Source organism: Callithrix jacchus, chromosome 7, assembly GCF_049354715.1.
Source record: "Callithrix jacchus isolate 240 chromosome 7, calJac240_pri, whole genome shotgun sequence".
NCBI classification, from domain to species: Eukaryota; Metazoa; Chordata; class Mammalia; order Primates; family Cebidae; genus Callithrix; species Callithrix jacchus.
In genome coordinates, this window is record NC_133508.1 from 43,823,624 (window position 1) to 43,840,576 (window position 16,953).

A 16,953-nucleotide genomic window follows, 5' to 3' on the forward strand; every position below is an offset into this window, starting at 1 on the left:
GTTAGTATTTTTTATACATTTATGCGCCCGGCCAGCAATAACTGTGCCATTATAGGTATGGTGACTCAACTCATGCCTATAATCCCAACACTCTAGGAGACCCACTCTAGGATCCACTTGGGGAGGATCCCTTGAACCCAGGAGCTCAAGTTCATCCTGGGCAACACAGCAAAGACCTCAACTCTACAAAAATTGAAAAATTAGCCAGGCATAGTAACACATGCCTGTAGTCCTAGCTACTCAGGATGCTGAGGTGTGAGGATGGTTGAGCCCAGGAGTTCAAGGCTCTAGTGAGATATGATCCTGCCACTGTATTCTACCCCAGAACAACAGAGTGAGACCTTGTCTCCAAAAGAAAAAAAAAAAAAAAAGCTAAGAATCATCTGAGCCTTCTAGGGCATTGTAAGGTTTTTGTTGGAGGGTTGTGCCTTGATATTGATGGCTGCTGCCTCATCAGAGTAGCAGTGGCTGAAGGATTGGGGTAGCTGCAGCACTTTCATAAAACAAGACAACGATGCAAGTTTGTTCTATCAAGTAACTCTTCCTGTCACAAAGGAGTTCCCTGTATCATGCGATGCTGTTTGACAGCATTTTACCATAGGCAGAACTTTCAAAATTATAGTCAATCTTCTCAAACCTTGCCATTGCTTTATCAATTAAGTTTAGGTAATTTTCTAAATACTATGCCTTTATACCTTTAAAATCTCACTGGACACTGTTTTTTGTTTTGTTTTTCAGAAAGTCTTCCTCTGCTGCCCAGGCTGGAGTGCAGTGGCACAATCCCAGCTCAATGCAACCTCCGCCTCCTGGATTCAAGTGATTCTCCTGCCTCAGCCTCCCAAGTAGCTAGGATTACAGGCATGCAGCCACCACACCCAGCTAATTTTAGTATTTTAATAGAGATGAGATTTCACCATGTTGGCCAAGCTGGTCTTGAACTCTTGACCTTAGGTAATCCGCTCTCCTCAGATTCCCAAAGTGCTGGGATTACAAGCCCACTGCACCCAGCCACACTGTTACAGTTTTTGCTTCAAGCATCCAATGTAGATTAAAGAAGAGGAGAATGTTACATTTAGCATTTCTGTTGTTCTTTCTTCATTCTTGATGCTCCAAATTTCTGCCAGGTATCACTTCTTCTCTGAAGAAATTCTTTTAGCAATTCTTTAAGCAAATTATCTGCACTTACTTTTAGTTCATCTGAGATGCCCTCATTTCACACTTTTTTTTTTTTACACTGGATGCAGAATTCTGAGTTCCAAGGTCTTTCTGTTAGCACTTTAAAAATCTCCCACTTTCCTTCAGGTCAGCTGGTTTCTGATGAGGAATCCACAGTCATTCAAATTATTATTTCTCTGTAAGTAATACATCATTTTTCTACAGCTGTTTTTAATAATTTTATCCTTTGTCTTTAGTTTTCAGCAGCTTGTATATGATTTATCTGAGTGTGGATTTCCTCACATTTATCCCTGGGGTTTGCTGACCTTGGATCTGCAAGTTTATGTCTTTTGCCAAATTGGGGAAGTTTTCAGTCATTATTTTTTAAGTGCTTTTTTCTGCACCACGTTCTCCTCTACCAGGACTGGGTGCTAGTCTTTTTGGTAGGGACCTACAGGTCAACACTGAGGCTTTGCCCCTTGTCTTCCAACCATTTTCCTCTCTTTTGCGCAGGGTGAATAAATTTCTATTGGTTTATCTTCAAGTTCACTGACACTTCTGTCATCTCCAGTCTGCTGTTAGGCCAGCTAGTGATTTTTTATTTTGGTTATTTTATTTTTCAGTTCTAAAATTTTCATTTGCTTCTTCCCATTTATTTCCAGAGCGTTTGTTCTTATTGACTAGAGCATCTTTATTATGACTGCTTTAAATTCTCTGATAATTCTAACATTTGTGTCATCCCAGTGCTGGTGTCTGTCAACTGTCTCTCTACAAGCTGAACTTTCCAGGTTCTTTGTATGACAATTAACTTTAGAGCATATCATAGACACTTTGAACATTACACCATAAAACTCTGAGTCTCATTTAAATCCTATGAAGAATGCTGGTATTTTTATTTAGGTAGGAATTGACTCAATTGCGTTCAGGACAGTTTCTGACCAATATCCTATGGGCTGTGGTTTCAATGTCAGTTTCATTTTCAAAACCTGTGTAGGGTTCTTCAGATTTCTCCCGCATGTCCTCCACCCAGCAGGCAGCTCTGAAACTGGGAAGTTGTCGATCCCACAGTGTCAAAGTCTTCGGTATCTATTTAGGGTCAGACCCACACACGTGCAGTTGTGGGGTGAAGCCAGGGTTTTGTAAACAATCTTACAGGACCACTTCCCCAGCTCCTCCCTCAGTGATCTCTCTAAGTTTTTGCAAGTAGAACCCCCTCTTCATCCTCCAACCAGCTCTACTATGCTATATGCCCCCTGCAACTGTGCCTGAATCCAAGGCCAAGCAGTAATAAGACAGAGTGCTTTAAAGATGGGCAGGAATGTACAAAAGAGCTAAAATTCTCATCTGTCATTATGAGAATTCAGTATATAGTGTCTGAAATTGTAAATTAAGAAACAGCAGTAAAAGGCTATTATTTAGAAAACAAAGGTAAAGACCATAAGTCACAGTTAAGAGTTGAAAGTGGCTGTCTTTGGAGATATCAATTTCTTTAAAAAAAAAAAAAAAAAAGAGGGAAACAATTATTTCCTCAAAGGAAAAGCGCAGGAGTTAAGAAAGGAAACACAATTATGATACATGATTTCATCATTTCATAGTAAATTACAGTGAAATAATAACAACATAAACTCTAAAATCTAGCTACCCAAAAATTACGGGCTTTTAGTTATGCTTATATTTTTCTTTAACATCTGCCTCTCCTACTCAACTCTCATGGGATCAGGGATGTTTTTTCTTTGAGTACATGTAGGTGCTCAATACAAGTTCACTGAGTGATGAATGACTGAATGAGATAAAGAAGAGGCTGGTGCAGTGGCAGAGACAGGCACACCTAGGCTTCTAACTGACCTGACTTGAGAGGGGCTGTCACCGCCAGAAGCAAAGGAGTGCCTTCGCAGGGCAGGAAAGGGAATCAAGTTTGTGGCCAGGGTTAGTTCACTGCTTTAGTTAATTACATCAGTTTAGAGTAGGGGCCCTCAATCGGGGCAATTTTAGCCCCCAGGAAATATCTGGCACAGTCTGTAGGCATTTAGGGCTGTCACAGGTGGGGAGATACTGCTGGAACCCAGGGAACAGAGGCCAGGAATACTGCTCAGCATCCACTAGCACACAGGATGGCCTCACACCGAGAGTTATCTGGCCCAAATGTCAACAGAGCTGAGGTCAAAAACCCTGATTTGAAAGTGGTACTCCTTGTGGAAAACGGCAAAATTTGATACATTTGTGTCCTTAAGATAGTAAACCTTCAAACCATTCATGCCCCAATATAGTTTATACATTTAAAAAGTAAGGGCAATCTGATGCCATGATAGACCTAAAATAAACAGAATAAACATTTATTTATGTTACTTATCCAAGTGGGAGGAGAGGAGAGGAGTGGAGACAAGGAGAGAGAAGAGAAGAGACAAGGAGAGAGGCGAGGATGCGGGAGTGGCGTGGAGGGAAAGAAGGTGACGGCTTCAGGATTTCTAACAGCAATTTTATAATAAGGGCTCAAACTACACCATGTGGGAGTGCAGCAAAATATGGTCCCATCAGGAGACACATTCCTTATAGGAAGAAAAGCTGCACAATCAGCTGTTCTCTTATTCAGGTCCCCCAAGCATTACCCAAATCATAAATAACACTGAACACAGTATCTGTCACTGGAGTCAGCACAGAGTTGACAAACTGAAATAACAGCACAGTCCTGTTACCTTAGAAAAATGAGACACCTGAGTACTAAAAAGCTCCTTTGGCACTGCTGAAATGGACGTGTTTGAGACAGGTGAGAGAAGGCCAAACAGCAGACCCCAGCAGAAATGCTGCCTAACAATTACCTAACAATTTACCTAACAAAATACCTAACAATTTACCTCTTCAGAGCTCATGCTGGCTGGAGAGCCCACTGGACTCCAGCCATCTGCAGAGCAGGGTTTTGCACTGCGTCTGCGGTGCCCTGGGTCACCACTAACCATTCTCCAAGGCCACCAATGGGGCCAAGAAGGCTGGGGGTGGGACCCTCACACACACTTCAACCCCACTCTGCTCTACTTTTCTTTACTTCTTAAATTGGGGTGCAGAGAACATTTCATTTCAGAATTTTTTAAAAACCTGAGAGTCTCTGCTGTGGTCCTACCCCTTTGTACACACCTGAGGTCCAGGAAGCATTAGTGATAAGTCAAAAAGATAAGCCAGGGCTGGAAACCAGAACTGGCTCCCACCTCAGCACTCGTCCACCAAAAAACCTACCGGCAAAGGCCACATGAGGCCCAAGCTCCAATGCACCAAATGCACATGGCACAGAAGTGAATCTCGCTGCAGAGTGTGTACAAGTCAGCTGGAGGTTTACCAAGTCATCCCAGGAAGTATGTGAACAGGGATAAAACCCACAATAAAAATGGCCTTAGCAAGTTTACAGAAAAAGATCATATTAATCTTTTTAAAGGCATACCCATGACATGAAAAAACTCTGTAAATGAAACATCTGCAAACATATTTGTGAACTTTTGCTTCTGAAAACAAATAAACTTGCTAGAAGCTCACCGGAGAAGCATAAAAAATACCTAACAATTTACCTCTTCAGAGCTCATGCTGGCTGAGGGGACCTTATAGACCAGACAGTGCGAGGGGTTGGGCTGGATCCCACCCTGCAGAGGCAGCGTCACCCTTCCAGAATCAGCTTCCAGCAAGGGGTTCCAAACAGCCCAGCGTACCATGTGCATGCACGCCAGCTTGGACAGAGAGGTGACCGAGGCTGCCTAGAATTAAAACAAAGCACATCAGTATATGAGTTATCACAGATGCCACCTGGAGAGGGGAAATCAACAGTGCTTTCACATGTAAAATTCAACTAGAGCTCAGTGTAGCAAGCGGCAGGGACAGTCAGTTGCATTTTACAAAAGGAACTGGGGCAGGAGGAGGATGTTGCCTCCACAGTCAGACAGTAGAGCACAGATAGTCTTCAGCTACGTGACCCCACCAACCCAACCAGGACCCTGCCCACCCATGGTCTCCTTTTCTGGCCCAAGGTAGCAATGGCTTCCCCCCTGAAAACCAGCACTGTTTTATGACCCCATGTTCCCATAAGGATCTTTCCATAGGTTTGTATACACTCTGTACCTTGCCAACACCAACTCAAATCCATCACAAAAATACTAGGAACAGTACTTTGAATTCCTGATCAGAAACTTGATAAAACAATAAAGAATGCATATGTATATTCAATTGAGGGTTATTTGCACATATTTTCTCCACAAAGCTCCAGCTTACAATAAAATATTTCATATACGCAGCTGTCATAAAACTGGGAACTCAATCAGGTCAAATTCTAGGCATCGTTCCTTCCTTCTCCTCCTACATGGCTGGCCAAATGGAAGGAATGAGGACACTAAGGAAACCCATGGGTTACAATCACGTTAAAGTCATTTTCACAAACATGGTTTCAGGGCTCGACTGAGTAAAGAGTTTTAAAATGACTAAGTTTCATCCATTTATTTAAAAAGAACTAGGATTAAAGCTGAACTCAGGTCTTTGGCAAGTACTGAAATCCCACTCAGGTGGGGAATGAGACTTGCGGTTTGCCACTTTTTTTTTTTTTTTTTTTTTTTTTTTTTTTTTTCCCCGACTCCAAAGTCCAGCAGAGACACCTTGTCAGAGAGGACTCCAGAGGCAATGAGCTCTGGACCAAGGCCCTGGTGGGTGGAGCATACATCACCAGGAAGGCTGACCGTCAGCCAGGGGCCCATGGGGTACAGACAAAGCAGGTCCGACTGGGATCCCCGGTTAGAATCTTTCCACTCCCAAGAGCACAGATTCACTGACCAGTGAGTGCTGCAGAGCGCTGCCCAGACTACAGACACTAGAACAGCACAGAAGGAGGAGGGCCAGCCACCTGCTTCCATCCGGGACTTGTAGCCTCAGTATCCCATGCACAGAAGAAACGACCCCCAAGCAGGAGGTGGTGACTGAGCCACGAACACAGTGCTCCACTTCCTGCGGCTTCCCCTCAACCCCGGCTAACAGAGAGGGCTGTAGCTTTTGGGGGTGACGAAAGTTAAGACGGGGCAGCTGCCCACTGCTCCCAGTCCCGGGCTTGGCTAAGGCAGCCAAGAGTATCCCTCTTAACACTGCTGCCTGAGGGCATGAACCCAGGCAGCGTCACAAACACAGCCATGGTAACAGTGAGGGGGTGGCCTGGAAGGAGGATGCGTCCCACTCTTGGTGACGATTGGAAGCCCTCCCCCTGCCAAGGATGGGTAGAGCACAGCATCCACCAGAAAGAGATGCCCAGGGGATCCGCGAACTTGTGCTGGCCCGGGAGCCAAGGAGGACACAAGACTCCAGCAGCAGTGGCCAGGGGTCCTAACAAACTTTGCTTATGTGGCTGGACATGCCAGTGGGAACAGCCACACCACTTTCACTGCCCAGACTCCACTCAGGTCCCACACAGATCCCGCACATATGCGTGCACACAAGGCCACTGGAATCCAGACATAGACAACACAAAATATACAAGTACAAATACACAATACACAAAAGACAAAAGAAGAATACACGTGGATTATGAGCCAGGTTGTGTCATGGAACAGAAGTGCCATACCTGTTTTCACCAGCAAAGGTGCTCACAGAAAACAGATCCTTGGCCTTTGGAAATGCTACAAACCAGATGCCCTGTGGTGGGCTGAATGCGACCTCCAAAAAGATGCTCTCAGCCTAATCCCTGGAACCTGTGTCTGTGGCTTTATTGGAAACAAGGGTCTTTGCAGATGTGACTAGACACAATATTGAGGGATAAGATTATCCTTCATTATCCAGACTTGCCCTAACTCCAGTGGCAAGCATCCCTGTAGGAGCAGAGGAGAGAGAGACTTGAGACAGACAGAGGCCATGTGACAAGGGGGCAGAGAACAGAGTAATGTGGCCACAAGACAAGGACAGCTAGGAGTCCCAAAACCCACAAGAGGTAGGGAGGCCCCATCCTCTAGAGTCTCCCAAGGAAGGAGCTTGGCCCCACTCTACCTGCGGTTTTCTGGGAGGAACTCAGTCCTATCATACCTGGGCTTTGCCAGCAGAGCAGATTGTGGAGCTGTGGCCTCAGAGCTGTGAGAGCACACATTTCTGTTGCTTTGAGCCATGGAGGGTGTGGCACTTTGTCACAGCAGCCACTGGAAAGTCATACAGGCCCTTGATGCCTTCTGTCCTCAGATTAACTTGAACTCACTTAGACAAAGGTGAAAACATCACATTACTTCATGAGCTTCATTTTCTTTAGATTTTCAGGGAGACCTTTTCACTCCTGTATGGGCACCTGGCCTCTGGTCCTGGGCCTGGTTCTGCTAGGACCTCCAGCCCCAGGGCCCAGGAATGCAAAGCTGAAGGGGATGGTGGTCACTCTCTGGGTAATCACAGGGTGGGGTGCCCCACCAGGCAGTGTATTCAGGCTCCAAGTGCCGTGAGGCCGTTTCCAAACAGAGCTACGCCCAGGGGAACTGCCACCTCGATGGGGGTGACATGTGGTACTTGGTTGAGGACAAATTTTAAAAAGACAAACTTTTAGGTATATAATTCCTCAGGCAAAGGAGAAAGGGAGGCCCAAGATAACTGTGGAGAAAGGAGCTCCGGTCCTGAACTGGGAACAAGCGCAGTCACACTCACATGGTATGAGAGCCACAGCGGGGACAGGGCTGACCCCTCACAGGCGCCATCTACCCTGTACACCAGCTCCCGTCCTGTGAAATGACCACCACACAGGCGCAGGAAACACAGCAACCAGCCGCACATGGCAGGAGGCACAGATGCAGGAGCATCCTCAGAAGTGGAGCCAGGTATCCCCCAGCGGCATGATCACATAGGCACAGGTGGCTCCAGAAGTCAGAGCTCAGGCCACGGGCTGAGGGGCAAGTCCTTCCCGATGACTTGCCCACTGGCCGGCATTCTCCCTAAATGACACGGGGCTCCTGGCCCTTGAGGAAAGCTTCACAGGGCCTGAGAGACGGAGCCCCACCAGGTGAAGATTTGGGGGCAGCAGTCAGGCAGCCAGGCTGGTGTTGGCACCTCTCCCTCCTCGCTGAGAAGCAGGAAGAACCGGGAGCCCTGAGGTCACAACACAGGCAGAGCCACTGCCAGCAACAGCAGAGGTTCACAAGCCAGATGCCATCAACCTGAAATCACTCAGTCCTTAAAACGGATCCAGGACATGCAGATCCAGGACATGCGGAACCGAGTCCAAACGAGATGGAGAGCAAACCTGGCAGCGGCTCACACACACTCCTGCAGGAGAGGAAACCTAACCGCAGGTAGTTAAAGTCCTCTCCTCTGCCTGCTATGGCACAGGCAGAGCACTGCCATTTAAAAGCCAGTGACATTTAACCTTTTTCCCAAAAACAAAGTGCAGCTGGCTGCCGGCACTCATTTAATTTTACGTAAGCACGCTCTTTAAGGCTGAAGCAAATCTGATTTTTAATGTGATAATAAAATATAAAAACTGCTCTTGGAATTATTTCTACACAGAACTAACATCAGAATTGTCTGAATCATCAGAATTGTCTATTTTGGAAAAATTGATTCATCAAACAAATCTTCAGCCAACAACAGTTCGAGAACGATGTTACCATCACCTGTAGGAGAGCTGTGTTTCCCAGGATTTGACATTTCCAGTGATGGAAAATTACTGTATTTTGTAAATGGAAATACCACTACTAAACACAGAATGCTATAAATAGAATGATGTCTTCTGTTTCCAAAGTCAATATTCTGGAGCAATGCGAAAATAATCATAACAGTGAAGTAATTCCCGGCAAAACGACCTTAGGAGAAATCACTGCAGCAACAGGTGACGCTGGAGTGTTCTCAGGGCAAACTGGAAAGGGGCTAATAGGCAACCTTTTCATTTTACTCTACTAAGTGAAGCAATTATTTTTCAAAACACATGAATAATGAAAACACTGAGGTATGGTTTTAAAGAAATGCCCATAAGCTGGTGGAGCACTTCACACAGGCTAACGCGTTCATCAAATCTTGGTCCTCTGCAAAACAAGCATCAACTTGACAATTACTAAAAGAAGCAACAGCAAAACTGTCACACATTTGGAGCCATGGCCTGGGTTGGGCAGGTGTGCAGCTCCCTGCCCTCTGGAGCAGTCTGGGGCTCGGCAGGGGGCACGTGGGCACTGCAGGGCCTGGGTTGGGCAGGTGTGAAGTTCTCTGTCATCTGAGCCTACTCTGGGGCCAGCGGCAGGCACATGGGCACCACAGGGCCTCTATTTCTCACCCCAGCTCCACTTCCTTCCCTGCCCTCACTGTGTCTCGCAGGGCCAATGACCACTGGGCTCAGATTCAGGGGCCAGTGTCTGTTGCAATGGGCACTGACCTTCCACCAGGCCTGGTTCCAGGCACCAACCAGCTCAACCACACGGAAGGGTAACAGGAAAACCCACTTTATAATAATCAAATAACAATGCCAGTGACTACACCAGGAAAGGGGCCCACATGAGTCTGGCCCCAGGACCGCTGTGAGACCGCGTGTCTATGAGCTTGGATCTAGGGACCCTGGGAGCAGGAAGCTTTCTTTCATTACAGGCCACTAGCAGGGGAAGAAGTTAGCCCAATGCTGTCCACAGCCACACCCCCACTGGGACAGCAGAGCACAGAAGGAGGGAAGAGGACACCAGAGGATGAGGCGGGGCCAGCAGAGGGACGGAGAAGAGCTGCCTGCCCTGGGACAGGCAGAAAGAACTTAGAAAGTACTGCACATGCAAGAAAAAGCCGGCCAGCTAGATTTTAAATCAGAACTAATGCTGATCAAAAGAGAGTGCAACATTTGGGGTGCTATAGTGTCAACACATCCCCCAAAAGGCATGTGTTGGAAATTTAATCCCCAATGCACCAGTGTTGGGAGATGGAGCCTCATGAGAGGTGGTGAGGCCGTGAGGGTGGAGTGAATGGATGAATGTCATTATCTTGGGAGTGGACTCCTTCCTTACACAAGGGTGAGTTCGGCCCCCCTTTCTCTTTCTCACCCTCTCTTTGCCCTTTCCCCAGGGAGTGACGCAACAAGAAGGCCCTTGCCAGATGCCGGCACCTTGATCTTGGACTTCCCATTCTCCAGAACCGTGAGCCAATAAATTCTATTCACCATAAATGACCCAGTCTGTGGTTTTCTGTTACAGCAGCAGAAAACAGACTAAGACTGGAGCAACCAAGGAAAGGGGACACAGAGCTCCCTGCTTTACTCTTCATAACTGCAGTATGAATCTATGATTACCTCAAAATACAAAGTTTAATTTTAAAGACAGCATGCAGCATATAATAAGGGCTATATAAAATGCTGGTAAAATTATTTAAATAATAATAATGACTGTCCACAAGAACAAAATAAAAACACAGCGGTAATTTAGACAATATAATGAAAGAAAACATCCCATTTACAACAGCAGCAAAAGAATTAAATACCTATGAAAAAATTTAGTAAGAACTATTAAAAATCTGCATTGTAAAACCATTTATTTTTTAATTTTTCATGTAAAACCAGTTTTTAAATCACTCCTGAAAGACACAAAAGTAGACGTGAACAAATGGAAAGATAGTTCGTTCTTGGTTAGGGCAACTAAACATCCATAAGATGTAAAATTCTCTCTTGAATTCAATCATAAATTTACTGCAATCCCAATTTTTAAAGTGTCAATCAGCATTTTTATGGAGCTAGACCTCTTGATACTAAAGTTCATCCAGAAAAATAAACATGCAAGAAAAGCTAGAAAAGGAAGGAAAAGAAAGGCTGAACTTGCCAAATGCTAAAACACACAACAGAGCCTTCAAAATTAAAACAGTATGGCCATAGTACATGGTACAGGGCAGCCCATGAAATAGAGTGAAAGTCCAGACACAGATGTGCTAACCATAGAGACAGAGTATGTGACAAAGATGGACCTTAAGTCACTGTGGCAAAGGGGGACTTCTGAGTAAGTCCTAGTGGGACCAGATGGCCACTGGAAAAAAGATAAAAACAGATCCATCCCTCACACAACAGACAAGAGATCTAGACAGTTAAGAAAAAAAAAAGACGGGAGAAACATTGCACAAGGAGAACACACAAGTGAATTCCTTTGCAACTGGGGAGTGAAGAAAGGCTTTTTCCCTCTGACTCAATAATCCAGATACAATAAAAGAAAGGACTGATCCATGTGACTACATTAAAAGATCTAATGTTTACATAGCCAGAAAAAAACCAAAAGACAAATGACAAAATGGGGAGAAAATATCTGCACTATTTATCACAGGCAAAGAGCAAATACCCTTAATATACAAGGAACTTTTAATACTTGATGAAAAATGCAAAAACTCTATAGAAAAATGGGCAACATAAGTAGACAACTCATAACATATGAAAACATGTTCTACTCCACTCAATCAGAAAGACACAAGTTAAAACTACCCTGTAATTCCATTACTCACCCATCAGATGAACAGAATTCAAAATCTGGATGACACAGACCAACAGTAAGGCAAAAGGGGGCAGGCACCCTAATTAATACACTGCCAGCAGGAACAGAACAAGATCTCCAGCCCCTCTGGAGAGAACTGGGACAGTATCCAACAAGACAATCTACGCATTTACCCTTGACCCAGCAAGCCCACTGCTGGGAACTCACCCTGGAGATTCAGCTCCCACAGTACAGAAGTGCACATGCACAGGACCGTTCATCTCAGAAGCATCCATCCCTGATCATCATCCCTGAGAAGTCTTGGAAACGATTCAAATACCTGAACACAGGAACCTGGTGGAACAAACCTCGGTACATCCACACTGTAGAGTGAGCAAGCCCTTTAGGATGCCTGGGCATGACGGCCAAGCATAAACAACGCCAACCCAAGGGGGCACTCAGATGAGAAGCAGATAACTGTGTGGTCTCAGAGTCTCCCCACAGATCACTTATTAGCTGCAAGGAGAAAAAAAATGTTAAGTCTGCAGTGGCGATATCACCGAAGAGCACCACAACCAACCTCGCCCAGGATGGACACGTGCACGTCTGAATGTGGGAAGGCCGCAAGGACAGCCCCTTGCTCGCACCTACTGCCCCGGGAAGGCACAACCTGACTCTGACCATGAGGAAGCATCAGATGAACCCAAGGAACATTCACATTAAAATGTTTTTAAAGAAGGGAGGCTAAAATGTTAAAAATAAAATCATAAATGACAAAAAAAAAAAAAGCTGAGGAACTGTTCCAGATTTAAGGAGGCTAAAGAGACACAGAAACCAGACACAGGACATTATCCTGAACTGGATACTGTATTGGAAGAAAAGGCCTTCGAGGACAGGCATGGATCAGTTCAACAGACCTGGAACACAGGCGGGAGATTAAAGTATTGGTTCTATGTTAAACGAACTGCAGTTGACAATTGTACTGTGGTTATGAAAGAATATCCTTCATCTTGAGAAACGCTCACTGAAGCCTCATGAAGGGTCAAGACTATGATATTTGCAAGTTACTCACAAATGGTTCAGAAAAATGTGTGCATCTACACATGTGCGCACACAGAGGGAGGAAGGGAGCATGAGAGCAGGTGCAAATAAAGCAACGGGGCCCATGGGAGCCACCAGTGAACCTGGATCAAGAGTAACCCAGCGTTCCTTGTCTTTCTGCATCTTGTTCATAAGTTTGAGATTATTTCCAAGTAAAAAGTTTTTAAAGAAATAAAGTCCTACTATGCCACTTTTTTACAATGCTAATAAGATGAAGCAAGCCACAGATTATGAAAAAATACACAATATGAAAATGCGACACAGTATTTGTATCCAAAATAATTTTTAAATACTCCTTCTCAATAATAATAAGACAAATGACCCAATTCAAAAATGGGCAAACCAATGGAAAGGCCACTTCACCAAGGAAGATTATGAAGGGCCAGCAAACTCATGGGCAAATACTAAACACAGCAGTCATGGAGGAAGCCACAGAGGTCACTTCACACCCACCAGCACGGCTAAAATAAAGGACAAAACCAGAGGCAGGTGCGGATGCGGCTCCACTGTAACCCTCTGGTGGTGCTGGCCCGCCTGCCTGGAAAGACTGGCACATCTTAGAATGATGCCATTTACCAGCCCTGCGACCTGGCGGCTCCGCACCATGTGTTCACCAAAGAAAAGTGAAAATATGTTCATAAAAAGATTTGCCCAACAATGTCCCAAGCTGCGTTCTTCATCAACTGAGGAAGTCCACCCTCAGAGAATGAGAAAGCAAATTCACACCACAGAAAACTCAGCAACAGAAACAGATGAGCCGCACGGGTGAGCCCCAGCCACTGTGCTGATGGGCCCTGGGGCCCACTCTGTGTTCTTCGCTCCAGGGAAGCCCAAGAGCAGGGGAACTGAGCCATGGCTGCAGCAGGCTGAACAATGCCCCCCAAGACATCGCATCCTCATCCCTGGACCCTGGAAATTGTACTCTGTAAGGAAAGATGGTTTTTCTGGGTGCAATGAAGTTCAGATCTTGAGAAGGGAACACTGACCCAGATCAGGTGGGCGAGCCCTCGGTGCCATCACGAGCGTCCTCATGATCATGCTCTCCGGCCTGAGGCACACCCCAAGACCGTCCTCAGCATCTCATGCTCCTTCTCAGGCTGTTCCTGAGAGAGCTGCCCAGTCACCATGGCAGGCCAGATCAGGCCAGATCGCCATAGAAGAGGTCCTGTCAGCCATTTTTTGGTTTCTAATTTACTTGTTAAAATGATACAGAAGTACCCCAATCTGCAGTTTCAGTGACCCTCAGTCAACCTTGGTCTGAAAATATTAAATAGAAAACTCCAGAAGTCCTAAACTGTGCACCACTCTAAGCAGTGTGATTAGATCTGGCACTGTCCTCCCAGAATGTGAGTCACGCCTCCATCCCACCTACCTGCCCAGTAGGCACTACCCACCCACTGCAGTTGAGAGGTAGAGAAAGAGACAGACACATTCACTTCCGTTACTGTGTATTATGATAACTGTTCTATTTTACTGTTATTGTTGTTTGATCTCTTACTGTGCCTAATTGAGGAACTGTATCACAGGAATGTATATGCAGGAAAATACCTAGCATGTACTGTGTAGGGTTCAGTACTACAGAGATTTCAGGCACCCACTGGGGTCTTGGAACACACGCCCCCTGGATAAGGCAGAATACAGGATTGGCTTTTTCAAACAGAAAACTAAATATTAAGAGTAGCAGGATTTGGGTTTTTCAAAGAATCTAAATTAATGACATAAATGATATCCACATATTTTATTTCTTTCAACTGAACCTATAAAATCTTACTCTTAGTACTATATAGGTATATATAAAGTTCCCTGTGAGAAACCATCTCTAACTTGTGCAAATTCAAGCTTTATCACACTTAACTAGAAATACATTAAAATGGCCTCATTTTTCAAAATAATTACCAATTCAATAGTCCTGAATTAATGCTATTATGATACATGAAACTTACTGACGTATTAATTACTCCCAGCCAGCAGAATGTATGTGATTTGTGAAATATACATTTGGTCTTCATCCAGTTTCCTGGTATACAACTCATGAAATCCCTGGAATTTCCAAAGTGCTATCGATTGTGTGCTAATGAGATGACCATGGTGGGTAGCCCCCATGTGGCTTCTGGATGGGGTTACTCACAGAAAGACTAAGGCAGGGGGAGAAGAGGGACTGAAGGTCACGTTTATCATCAATGGTCCATGTTTAATCAATCACGTCTACATAATGAAGTTTCCATAAAAACCCAAAAGGACTGGCTTCAGAGAGCTTCTGGACAGCCGAACCCACAGAGGTGCCCAAAGGGCGGTGCCCAGGAGGGCACGGGAACTCCAAGCTCTTCTCACATTTTTTGCCCTCTCCATTTCATCTGTATCCATTGTAACATTCCTTACAACAGGCTGGTCAATGTCAGTGAAGTGATTTGTACTTAGTATGTATAATAATCACGCCCGTTTTTAACGGAAAGAGCATCTACATCTATCCTCAGCGCACGGAGCTCTTCGCCAGAGGAACCTGAGTGCAAAAGGGCTGCTCTTACATTGCCGTCCACTCCTGCAGGGCTGCTGAACACGTACTCCAGCTGGAAGACGACTGCAAACGCAGGGTGGCTGACCATCTCCGGGAGGCGGAGGCGGCTTCTCAAAACCAGAGCTTGGCTTCCAGAGCTGAGTCAGAAACACAAACCGGGGGCCCATTAGAGCTCCAGCTCCCGTCTTTCCCACGTCCACACTGACCACTGCCACCAAGAGCCAAAAGGACACCATTGCTCTTTTCTTTTTTCTTTTTTTTTTTTTTCTTTAGAGATGGGGCTCTCACTGTGCTGCCATGGCTGGTCTCAAACTCCTGAGCTCAAGTAACCCTCACTCCTCGGCCTCTCATTGCTCAAGCCTTTTCCAAATCACCTAAGCTTGCCTGCAGGCCTAATACAGCCAAGTTACCAGCAAATGCCACAGAAGATGGAGGCTCCTTCTTCAAGGCTGGCCCACGGCAGAGGACAGCTGGTCTCTGCCTGGCACCATGAGAGAGGAAAGGCACATCGCCCTGCAGTGATGTCTGTGACACCTGATTTGGGAAGCACCAGATTAAACAAGAGCAGCAGGTCTTGCTGCCCCCTGGTTCTCTGTTCTATGCGAAACTAATCACAGAGCACGTCTAGAAGGCAGCATGCAAGGCCTCCACAGACCCTCAGCAGCCACAGCTGGAAGCATCCATAATGTTAACTCCAAAATTGTCAGAGCACAAAAGAAAAACAAAGTGTGTAGGGGGCTTTTTCCAAACTTCCAATTCCAATGTTTGTTCCTAATGGGTACAACTTAGCAAGAGGAAAGAAAGAGAACGAGGAAGAACTCGCACGTGGATGAGTCCACATTTGACATGCACAAACGACCTCATTTCATCCTGATCTCTTGTATGTCCCCATCCAGCCCTGGGGACCCAGGAGGCAATACCTGGTCTTGGAAGAAGAGACCACTTTCCTGCTGAAGCTGGCGGAGCGCGTCAAGGCCACGTCCATTTCGGGTACCAGCACAACCACCTGCGGCCTCTGCACGAAGCCCAGACCGTTGTGCACGCCCACATGCAGGCGCCGTTCCAGGATCTCCAGGGCACCACCGTCCAGCAGGCCACATCCCTGGAAGAGGCACAGGCAGAAGGAATGAGCCCTGGCACAGACGGCAAGAGGGAGCTCGCCCGAACCCCTGAGAGAAGAAACCGGAACAGAAGTTGCAGTGAACTCCAGATCAGATGATGCTTAGTCAAGATGAGTCCAAGCAAATGACAAATACAGTACCCGATCCCCAGCCTGGCCCTGGGGCATGGCCCGGGTAGGTTTCAGCATTTCAACACAGCATGACCCTCTCTCAGTGCAATGCACACCCTCAAATGCATTGATCCCCAAACCCCGACACTAGCTTTCCAAGGTTAAGCTGACCATCTCAAAATGCAGCAAACTCCTGTTTGGCTCCTTCAAGACTCCTCCAAGGTCCCACAGCCCACTTACCCAGAGCCCACTTCCCTGGAGCCCACTTCCCAGAACCCACTTCCCCAGAGCCCACTTTCCTGGCGCCCACTTCCCCGGAGCCCACTTCCCTGGAGCCCACTTTCCTGGCACCCACTTCCCCGGAGTCCACTTTCCCGGAGCCCACTTCCCTGGAGCCCACTTCCCAGAACCCACTTCCCCAGAGCCCACTTCCTGGCGCCCACTTCCCCGGAGCCCACTTCCCTGGAGCCCACTTTCCTGGCACCCATATCCCCAGAGTCCACTTTCCCAGAGCCCACTTCCCCAGAACCCACTTCCCTGGACAATGCTGG

At 46.2% G+C, this 16,953-nt stretch overlaps 1 protein-coding gene across 48 annotated transcripts in view; it reads right to left on the reverse strand.

The window, feature by feature from the left end:
- Positions 1-16,953, reverse strand: part of NPHP4 (nephrocystin 4) — a 134,554-nt gene that overhangs the window by 69,939 nt on the left and 47,662 nt on the right. For 40 of the 48 annotated variants that reach the window (XR_013519753.1, XR_013519752.1, XR_013519751.1 and 37 more), the window contains 3 exons: positions 16,092-16,273; positions 15,182-15,308; positions 4,710-4,892 (listed from right to left, as the gene is read on the reverse strand). Coding sequence is in view for 44 of the 48 variants with exons in the window: in XM_035307510.3 (XP_035163401.3) it covers positions 4,710-4,892; positions 15,182-15,308; positions 16,092-16,273 (492 nt within the window). In the remaining 4 variants the exon portion in view is untranslated. Of the gene's footprint in view, positions 1-4,007; positions 4,201-4,709; positions 4,893-15,181; positions 15,309-16,091; positions 16,274-16,953 lie in introns of those variants that run through there. The other 8 variants (XM_078330212.1, XM_078330211.1, XM_078330190.1 and 5 more) reach the window with 2 other exon arrangements.